This window comes from Aptenodytes forsteri, unplaced genomic scaffold (assembly GCF_000699145.1).
Source record: "Aptenodytes forsteri isolate BGI_AS27 unplaced genomic scaffold, ASM69914v1 Scaffold662, whole genome shotgun sequence".
NCBI classification, from domain to species: domain Eukaryota; kingdom Metazoa; phylum Chordata; class Aves; order Sphenisciformes; family Spheniscidae; genus Aptenodytes; species Aptenodytes forsteri.
This window is the reverse complement of record NW_008795718.1, coordinates 500,145-511,403: the sequence shown is the minus strand read 5'-3', so window position 1 is coordinate 511,403 and position 11,259 is coordinate 500,145. Positions and strand designations below refer to the sequence as shown.

The window sequence follows — 11,259 nt, the reverse complement described above, 5'->3', positions numbered from 1 at the left end:
CTCCCTCTCCCGGCGCCAGCCGCTGACCTGCTGCCTAACGCCCCCCTTCCGCGTCCCCCCGCCCCGCCCACCCCTCACGACATGGCGGCCGCCCACGCACACACGCAGCCGTCGGTCGCACGTAGCGAGCGAGGCGGGCAGCGGCCCGGCGACCCTCCTCCGCCCCTGGCCCTTCCCTTGCACTCACCGCGACAGCGAAGGAACGGAGGCGAGGGGAGGAGCGGGGCGGCGGCGGGCCCACGGCCCCCCCCCCCCGGCCCGCGGGGAAGGAGCTCCCGCCCCACACACGGTCTCTCCTCCCCGGGTGATAGCGGCTCCTCCCCACGCAGGCATGGCCGAAGGCCTCTTCTTCACGAACACCACCTTTCCCTCCCCCCGCCGGCATGGCGAAGGCCTCCTTTCCCCGATAGAGGTGCCAGGGTTCCCGCCTCGGGAGAGGAGGCCTTCCCCCGGCCCTCAGGAGCTCCCACTATTTTCCTCAACAGGAGGCATCAAGTACCTCCTGTCAACTCCCTCCAAGGAGGCTGTCAGGGTATTATTTTCCATTTTCTTCTTGCAACAGTAAAATACCCATTTAAAAGTTCAAAAGCCCAAAGGAGCCTGGTAAGCGTAAAGCAAAAGAAGAGACACTGGTGTTGAGGAGTGTGTTCATGCACAGTTTTGCCCTCCATGCCAAAATTAGATCCATTAAAAATGCAAATAGCCAATGGAAGTTTCAGTTACATTTCCACATTGCCAGTTTTTGCTTACATAAGCAACACTGATATTCTCGAAGCATGCATTGAACGGACACAGGAGAGGTTTGGTAATCACAATTTTATTTACTCAGTTTCAGACTAGACAGTGCTAATACAGAAAGTACTATGTTTTACTGCAGTCACAGTGCCCAACTCTGGAAATGGGCATGAGACATCAGGACAGCACCTATACATCCCCGGCAGAAGTTTACAGAAAAATTTTATGCAGAGAAGACATGGTAAGTCTGTTACTTTGTCATTTGCCTATCTAAGCATTCACACAGTGACACCGATTATATCTTACACCCCTCTGTACATCAAGAGGAAAAAAAAAAATACGCCATACAGAAGACAAGCCAAAGTTTTGTTGTTTGACATCTTCCAGGTTATCAAGTTTTCCTTGTCCCCCACAGACTACCTACAAGGGTTGCCAAGTACCATAAAGGTAAGTTAAGCTCTAGACCTCTTACAAGAGCTTCCAGTTTTGCAGAGGGGGGGGGGGTGGGGGGAAGAGGCCAAGTCTGTTCATCTGGGGTTTAACAGACAAACAAAACCATGAACAGATGTGCTAGGACTCACAAGAGACTTCCTGATTTTACTGGACATGAGACCAAGGCCTTGATAAGCAACAAGCCAGTCAAAAAAGTAATTTAAAAAACCTTGGAACTATCTAACTAAAATGAATTCTTTAAAATCTGTTGGTTATACCTAACCAGTTCACCTATGATGATTACTAGACATAGAAAGAAGGAGGCCATTATGCTTTGAATGAGAACCTTTGCTGAATGGTGTCTTCAGGCCTTGGTTGCCTTTTGGACTAACACATAAAAATATGGAGATAGTTAAAAAAAATATTACTCTGCTTTCTTTACTAACTATACAAACAGAAACAGGAGCTCCATAGCTTCAGATAGGTTGGGCTTTAAACCACTAAGAGAAGCAGCAGAGAAAAAAAGTTTAGTCTTGGTTTAGAGTTTTGACTCTACTTTGCACTCTAACAAATGTTTGAAATTCTTAATAATTGTGTATACAACATTTAAAAACCAAAGGGCCTGATCCTGCAGCCCTTATTTCTCAGAAGGCAACAGATGCCAATACTCAGCAAGGCAGCCTTTTTTCTTTTAAAAAGGTCTATAAACAGGACATGAAGCACAAATTTGCGGGCAGCACTGCATGACAATTACAAAAAGATAATTTCCAAATCTGCAAAAACTTAAGCATGTACTCAAGCTATACATACAAAGTGAAGAAGTTACCAATGTCAGCACGTCTTCAGACTGCAAATTATGTCTAATGGCTTACTGTAGATGCACAGCACACTCATCTTTTCTTGATAAATAAAGAAACTGCTGATCAGCACAGTGAGGCAAGGTATCTAAAGCCAGGTGAATGGCCAAGCAAGCGCAGAGGTATTCTTATGCAGAATTTATTTTCTTTGCTTTAATAGCAGCTTCAATGTCTTCCATGATTGGCACCGGCCCTGCATAGTTATTAGTTTCAATAGCTTCTAATTTCTTCTGATAGTCAGTTGGCAAGCCATTCTGTTTTGCACCCATGCAGATAACCTATAATCAAAAGGGGGGGGGGGGGAGGAAGAAAAAAGCCTTCAATAATAGTGTTAGGAAGGACAGACCCCTCCAAACATTTACTTGTACAGGAAGAACCACTTAAGGTAACAAGAGAATTAATCCCAAATAATGTTATCTGTACCTAAAGATAGCCAAAGGCTTCTGGAAGACCACTGAAGACCTTAACAGTGTCAACAAAGTTACTCTGAGAAGGCACGTAACTACCAAGACATACCCTAAGATTCTGAAATGTTACTAACGTGCACAAGACTGTACAATTAAGCTGTTACTCAGTTATTCCATTCTTTCTTCCAGCAAGGATGAGAACTACTTTTTATGCCTTTAGCCAGCCTATCAGGGGGGGGGGGGGGGGAGGAAGAAAAAAGCCTTCAATAATAGTGTTAGGAAGGACAGACCCCTCCAAACATTTACTTGTACAGGAAGAACCACTTAAGGTAACAAGAGAATTAATCCCAAATAATGTTATCTGTACCTAAAGATAGCCAAAGGCTTCTGGAAGACCACTGAAGACCTTAACAGTGTCAACAAAGTTACTCTGAGAAGGCACGTAACTACCAAGACATACCCTAAGATTCTGAAATGTTACTAACGTGCACAAGACTGTACAATTAAGCTGTTACTCAGTTATTCCATTCTTTCTTCCAGCAAGGATGAGAACTACTTTTTATGCCTTTAGCCAGCCTTAGTGTCACATCTGAGTGAGAAGCTGTGTGTTATTGAAGTTATTTTTAAAACTAAGCTGTTCAAATCCAAAGCACAACAGTGAGTACCTAGACAGGTTATAGGAGTAACAGAAACTTAGCTCAGTGAAAAAGCACAGATTCCTTAGAGTTTATTACTGCAGCTTTCCTTCTACATACAAAATAAACGTAAGTATTGGTGCAAGAGAAAAGAAGTGACAGTGAGAGGAAAAGAGGAGGCTGAAGGAGCCAAGGCTTGAAAGAGACACCAGCAAGCTCCCACATAGAAATGAATAGCTAAATACGCAGATTTTAAAAACTGGCACTATTGTAAATATTCTTTCATGCATTCAACAGCCAGGAAATTCAAGGATGAGGTGTCTAGAGAGATGAACTTTGCCACAAAAAGTACACAACAGTAGATGGATGTAGATCACTGTGTGCTGATGCAGTCACCTGTACTAAATTTTTAGCCCTCCTGCCTGGTTAACTTAAACAAAAGCTGGGGGCAGGGGGGAAGAAGAGAACTAACACCTGACCTTGACAACAGCAGGAGGGAATGTTTAGCTAGATAAAGTTGCCAATATTGGAGGTCTGCTCTTACAGCATACTGGTGAGAGCTGACACACAGCAGCAGGCTATGTATTAACTCCCTGAAAAGCTCTAAATATCTGTCTTGACAGGAAGCGGATTGGCAGGGAGGAGGTTTCTGAAGTAGCAGAGCCTGCTTTCTAAGCAATCTTTCTCTTCAGAAGTCCTGCAGCAGCTGGCCTTAGCTATGCTCCTGGAAGCTGATTCATAGGAGCAAGTTCCTCAGTTAAGAGAAGGCGGCACACTTGGGATTTAACAAGCTCAAGCCCTGTTTCTTTGCTTTTGGTAGAAAAAGTCAACATGTTACAGTGATGTCTATCTGCAATTGCTAATAGCTGCACAATTCCAGACATGCAGTCATGCCACCCGAGGCTAGGCCTGCATCAGATCCCACAAGCTAAGCAGGTCAGGCCTGCTGCGTGACTGGATCATGTGTCCCTATAGAGTCAGTGTGTTGCAGAACAGTGTTGAAACACTTTTCTGCCTCACCAGCCATCAAGTGGGAACCCTGCAGTGCTCTGTAATGTTGCTGGAAGTCCTGTGATATACTGATGATGCATCTGGTAAAAGGAGGCAGGTGGACTCCTGTATTAAATGATAGTAAGATACTTCATAAGACAATAGGGATAATCCATGTCCTTGAGACTACAAGCCAGCGGATGATGCATCTGGTAAAAGGAGGCAGGTGGACTCCTGTATTAAATGATAGTAAGATACTTCATAAGACAATAGGGATAATCCATGTCCTTGAGACTACAAGCCAGATGCTGTATTCTCCCCACAGAAGCTTCCCCCTCTGTCCTTTTAGTGGAGTACATTAATTTTTCAGAGAATCGCTGCATATAGGTAAACAAGATCCTTCAGAAATCCTTGTGTCAGTCATAACTAATTCACAAGCTAAATAGAGGCTTCACGTAAGGCATAACTGAGCCAAAAAATAAAACTGATTTAGTAGGCCTTTAAGAACGAGCAATCTTCTGCAAGCGTCATTGCACTATTACATTGCACAAGGATTAAGTTATACCTTTACATTAGAGTTACTCCTGCCTTTCATTCACTGTAAATAAAGTACTTATTAAATAGGACAGAAATACTGCATTATATATTTCTGTTCATTCTCTCCAAAATTACAGTGATGCAACACCTACCTTTTTATACTGAGGAGAAGGGGGACCACAGACATAGTCCTTCATCTGGTAGCTTCGACAGGTCAGTACCTTTCCAACTTGAGTGTGGACATTAACTTCTACTGGGACATAAATGCCATCATCAACTCCCTCTTGCCTGTAAAGGACATATATTCCTTTCATGCCAAATAACTGATTTCAAACAAACTGTGCAATTAAACATAGGCATTTATTACAACAGAATTCAAGGCAGGACACTAGTCTGCACCGTTAACAGACTTAAAGAAAAACAAAGCAAAACATATTCCAGGACTTTTTGTGCAAACTTGTTTCATATCCAAAAATAAGTTTCTAAAGGAGCAGCAGCATTCACTTTTATCATTTCAGCTCTGTAAGAAAGATGACTAGTGGTTAACTTGCAAAGCTAGAGAGAGAATACTCCTTGTGAATTAATTACTGTGCAAGTCTGGTAATCTACAAGAGAAACGCAACCAAGATTATCAGAATTAATGAGCCAGGCACTTATCATTCATTACCTTCTGCTCAGAGAATGAAACAATTGGCAAAGTTTTATCTTGCACATTGTGTTACATTTGAATAAGGGGAAACTCGCACAACTCTTGCGATGCACATTCCAATGAATAATCCAAGACACCCTTTAATTTGCGCAAGACATGTACAGCAACAATGCACTAGATCAGGGCAAAAAACATTTTGTTATTTTTCTATTAGCAAAATCATGCTGTCTTAGGAAAACAAAACCAAACTCAAAAACAAGGCTACTTGTTGTCTTCAACCATTAGCATTTAGCCATCAATAAGTCTGAGGAAATAGTAAGAAGTAAACGAGACGCTTAAGCAATACAAGACAGACTTCATAGCACAATTAACTTTGGATGTACTTTAGATACGAGTGATAACATGGGTTTCAATGCCGCTCATCAAAATATCATTTTGACAACTTATCTTTCTTTCGAAGACTTACTACCATTTCAAGTTATTTAACATACATAACACGGGCCATGTTATGTGAGTAACTAGGTTAAGTGCAAGTAGAGACTGGAAGCTAAGTGCAGATTCAAGGCCAACAGACTGCAAAATAAGTCACGTGGGTGTGTGAGAGCAAGAAAAATGTTAAGTAGCGTCCATTGCTAGGATATATGAGGAAAAGTCATGATTTAGTCTATAACTTACAGATTTGTAACATACAGAGGACAAAAAAAAAACCTGACCATGAGTCAGCACCAAAACACATTTGAAGCCAAAAAGTTCAGCCATCTAAGCAAAAGATTCCCCTCCCATATTTGTTTTCTATATATTATGCTGTTTTACTAGTATTTCAACTAATGACACGCAGCATCAGTTACACATTCCCTCCTCTACTTCTGGATAACCAAGCACAGACTTTATCCAGATTGCGGGGGGGGCGCAAATAGTGAAAATTTTTTTTTCTTGATACATGGAAATTTCAGGAAATAACTTGCTTGAGAACTTACAAATATATCTGCTTGCGCACAGCCAAAGAATCCCAAGATCTTCAGCAGGAACACATGCAAGCTCTTTCGAGTTGGTTAGGAGCAATCCTTAGAAGAACACTATTGACTATTGTTATAAAAGCCAAGAACACATCTTGTTTCCTTCCATTTCCAGTCCACCTTCATGGCATCAATGAGGCAGCTGGGAAAAAGCAATCTTTAATGCGAGTGTCCATCCTGCAGTTTTTGGTGATGGTATAGCTCTCAAGTCTCTAGCATCTTAGCCAGCATTAAAGTTTATCCCCTGTCAAACAAATGCCAGGGATCTGCTATTCTATAGTATGTAAACAACACTTTAGAAGTTAAAATACAGAACGCTGTCCCCATAGGGAGAACACAGTGTTACTACCAAAGCAGATGCTGCCAGACAGCATCTTTATACTTCTGAAGTTTATGCTTTAGGAAAGAATGGTAAATCAGGAGATTTCAGTAAAGGTCAGCAGAAAGGGGACCAGGAGGTAAGTGTTAATGTAAGCAACAGAGGGGGAACTGAAGAGATAATAAAGCAGGGACATGTGAAGCTCTCCCCAACGAGAAGCATACCGGCTAGATGCCCTCCTGCTTGGGACTAACACTCCCAACCAGGACTTAAGAGTGCCCATTCCCATGATGTGCTAACAGAACTTGGACAACAGTTTCTGTTGTATTTCAGGTTCACTGTAGGCAATGAAAAACAAGTTGGAACTTCAAGTTTCGTGGCCAAGGTTAGATGGACATGTCTACACAGTATAGTGCAGCCATAACCAAAGTGGCAACAGTACCAGAGGCAGGAGAACTCTATTAATGTAATGCTTTCAATGGGTTTAATATGCCCTGCTTCCTTAGCCTCACTAGTCCAGATTTCTACTGGAATTAATTGACAGTGATGAACTGCTCTGAACAAGTGATCCTTGTGCACCAGCAGCACCACGCTGTGCAGGCGCATCCCAAAAGCTGCAATAAACACATAACACCAGCCAGAGTTTTGGAGATTAAGTTCTAAGTCCTGCCTTAGACCCTGCAAGAAGTTATGCTACTTCTTGATTTGTTTACCCAGGTGGTCCTCCAGACTTCAGCCTGGGAACAACCTGTTCAGGTTGCCTTAAACTTGACTTAATTATCAGGCACAGGCAGGACATTCTCCATCATGCATTGTAATGGTGCAGGCAGCCTCTCCCATTCAAAGGGAAAAACAAAACAACCCCAGCACCCTGCTTGGATCTACCTCAAGTTTACAAAAGTTTGAATCCTTAGAAGAGAAGACATGCAAAATAACCTCCTCAAAAGGTCCCTTTGCCTGTATTAAAGATCTCCTTCTCTTCTGCAAAGTCTTGTCCTCATCCCTTCCTTTTCCAGTACAATTGGAGTCTACAAATGTATAGGGACAGAAACTGATGTCAGTCTCAAAGGAAACTCTCCCTAAAGCAATGGAAGAAGTGTCACAGGACAAATACAGAGTCTAGTCATTTAAGGGACAGGACATTGTGAGGACAGGGATTAAAAAAAAAAAGGAGCCTGACCAATGTATCAGCTCCAAATCAAGGCCCACACCTTATTAAAATACCTCTAAGTAGCTTTAGCTTGAAAGCAAAGCCATTTGAATCACAAATGTGTTAGAAGTCAATACATGTACTGTGAAGTGAGATTCACATATTAAAATGCAAAGCATCTTCTTGACTCCAACACCAAAGCTTCCACACAGCTCTTTACCAAAAATTAACTGCTACTTTTCAATTGCTCTCTAAAATAGTAGAAGACAGCAAAAGTTAAGTCACCTACTTATCCAGTGAACTTAAATTGCTAGTGTTCATTTTCCACACTATTCCCCATACTTCATCTCCAGGGCTCTGACCAATGGTGGCTGTACCTCCACGCCAGACAGAACTTGTCCTGCCTTGATGATGGCCAAACTCGAGCTTAAAATCCTGCAAATGAAACCAATGCAGAGAATCAATTTCCACTTAAGATAAGGGCTGTTGGCTATTCTTGACGTGAAAGGGGCAGCTAAAGGAGAGTCTACAAGTAGTCAGCTGGAGCCACAGAAGGAGGAACGGACAGGCGGGATCTGATCCAGCTCCCATCTCATGAGGAGCTGAAGTCAGCCTTTTCCACCTCCCCATGAGAAACGGCAGCCTTGGGACAAAGGGAAGAGAAGTCTGGCAGATAGCACTACCGATAAAAGTCTTGGTCTGCGGAGACCTGGATCAACATCCAAACCTCTTAGTAGTCTGGCCTAAACATTAGCTAACAATTTCTAGCAGTGAGAAGAAAGCGGAGGTAGCCCTTTTTCAAGAGTAGCATGCATACCCAATTCTGCAGTAAACACAGTAGCGCTGAAGAAATGTCAGCTTGACTTTTGCCCAAGTTGGCAGTGACAGGATTGCTGATGTGCTTCCCGTTAGACAATCTGAAGGGCTCTTGCCTGAGGTGTACCATGAAGGAGGGAACTGATTACTGCCGCCTTCTCGTTCCTCAAAAGACATGCCTACTTGGTGCCCATTCCTTTGCAGCTTTTGGTGCTGTTGTAAGACTTAAATGCTACCATGCAGGGTCCAGGAAAATAATAAGGGTAAAGAAGCCTACAAGATGGTGAGCTTTGGGTCTTGTCCTCATGCACAAATACTGCCCAATTATAAAATACCATCCTGTGTATTTTCCAGTGTTTTGTGCCATCTTGTCACTCAACTGGAACATTCTTGGGTATTTTCACGCCAAGGCGTATGCCTCCTTGAATGAGCTTATTCAGGTTTTTGCAAGTTGAAACATTCTTTTATAAATCAAGTATCTCTTTTTCTTACAAGTAATATCAAACGTTACCATATAGGCAAAAGAGAATAACAGGTTCTTGCATTTTTCCAGTGTAATTTCCCATCTGATTCCATACACTCAGTTTCCTCTCCTACTTGTTAGCCAATTTGTGGATCCTTCCGTAGCAGTAGGGAAGGGGAAGAAAAAAAAAACAACCCAACTTTACGGAAGACTACCTGCTTAACAACAACAACAAAATCTGGCAAAGGCAAAAAGGATTAAAAGCAACAACAAAAATAAAACCCAAACCTATACAACCCCACAGCTTTGCATATTTCTCATGATCACCCTCTTTAAGCTATAATTTTCATTTGGAATATATGCATGTACATATTAATATTCACTTTCTGAGACACATTACCTTCTTGTAATGCGTCCTAACAGATATGGGGAAAAGGTTGCAAAAGTTGAGCAGCTGGAGGCTTACACACAGAACAACAGCACTGATCAGAACACAAATCTAACTGGGTTTTTTTTTGTATAAGTGATAATCAGCAGCCTGGCAAAGCCACACTGTTTACTCCATTGATAGAGTCCTCTTCCCTCCCCATAAAATGTCCCCCACTAAACTAATTTCACGAGAAAAAAGTTTACTTAGACACACTAGTCATCAACCATTCGATAAGCTGCTGCAAAATGGCTTTGCAATGTTCGGGTCACTGGATTACTGTGTGAGGAGGACTCTGGACTAGACCCTGCAGACAGTCAAGCCCGAGTAATTTGCACACAAGTAAATAGTCCAGTCGAGTCGCAAACTGAAATTATAGATGTAGACAAGTGCTTGCAGGGCAGCCCCAAGGAAATACTCCCGTAGAGCCAAGTATGCTCACAGCAGTCCAGTAAAAAAAATAAAGCACCAATTTTTATTTTATTCCTCCAGTTATATTTTCTTGGACCTGACCTGCACTGAATACCTGCAAGGAAGTGAATAAAACAGTCAGATACCACCCAAGAAGGGCAACAGAGACTGCACAGCAATAGCGTGGTTAGCTCGGGTTCCGGAAGCAGGAAACCCTACGTTACGCCGTGCGGGCAACTGCAGGGAAGAGGCAACAAACGCACTAGATACTTTCTTGGGTCAAGAGCTTGGTCTTTGGCCCTTCTTCTAAGTACCAGTGTAATACCCTTTCTGTGCTTGTTACACATCCCATTTCTTAGAGCTTTTGATTGAAGATTAACAACACTTTAAAAAATAACAACAGAGGGAAGTGAATTTAATATTCTAGCTTAGCATCCAAAGTACTCTGTTTACAAGCTATTTTTCCTTTTTTTAAGCCAACGTGGTACTACCATAGAGCGACTAACAGAAACCAGCTCCAACCTCTGTGCGCTTCCTCACTCCCAAGTATCGGTGATTTTCCAGCTTGAAGCAAGGGAGCGAAGCCACCCGGTGTTAGCAGGGAGCATAGCAATCTGTCAAAGGCTGGCTAGAAAAGCTAGCAGCTTTTCTAACCTGCAGCGTGGCAAGGGACGCTCGCTGTGTAACCCGAAAATCTACCTGGTACCCAAAAGGAGAGCTGAAGCATAGGGCTTTCTTTTATTCAAAGGTAAGCGCGCAACACTGCTGCTTTCCTCCTCACGTCCAAGGTCTGACCCTGCAAGGTGCCGGGCTCTCAGCGCGTTCAGCTCCTCAGCGGTACCTGTAAGCACCTCACACTTTACAGGAGCAGGCCCCAGTTGCCAGGCTGATGGTCCCAAGAGACACCAGGTATCTGACTATAGGGAGTTTATTAATTACAAGTTTTTGGAACTTCTTCACACACTCTAACGTAGATTGTTTCCTGCCAGTTACCCCAAGAGGACCTTCAAGTTGTCCTTAAGTGGTATCAGTCAATGCTCTGCTCCTCCAAGGATCCTTCCAGCTGTGTAGATCTGTACATCAACAGCTTAATGACCACGAGCTCATACTTCCAAGTCTACATTAAAGCCAAGTTGATATACTAACATTTAATAACCCCAGGGGGGCAGAACCGCCAGGGCCTAGGAAGGTGTCAGCTGCAGTTGTGCAGTACGGGGTGAAAGCTTGCACCCCACCTGACACAGCACGGGGAGGGCTCCTTGCTTGTCACCAGCGTGGCAGAGGGGAAGGAGGAATTTTGATTTTTTTAACGAAGCATCATCCTTTTAGAACTGCCAGAAACTTGTCCCGTAAACCCAGCTGAGCACCTGCTACTTATGTTTTCAGGTTCGTAACTCTGTACGCGTGGGGTCTTG

General features: G+C 43.1%; 1 protein-coding gene across 1 annotated transcript in view; it reads right to left on the bottom strand.

The window, feature by feature from the left end:
- Positions 1-807: 807 nt before the first annotated feature.
- GGCT (gamma-glutamylcyclotransferase) overlaps positions 808-11,259 on the bottom strand; it is a 15,376-nt gene continuing 4,924 nt past the window's right edge. Inside the window, exons 2-4 of the mRNA XM_009283573.2 lie at positions 8,017-8,162; positions 4,746-4,881; positions 808-2,302 (exon numbers count right to left, since the gene is read on the bottom strand). Of these exons, the coding sequence (XP_009281848.1) occupies positions 2,153-2,302; positions 4,746-4,881; positions 8,017-8,162 (432 nt within the window). The 3' untranslated portion in view covers positions 808-2,152. The remainder of the gene's footprint in view (positions 2,303-4,745; positions 4,882-8,016; positions 8,163-11,259) is intronic.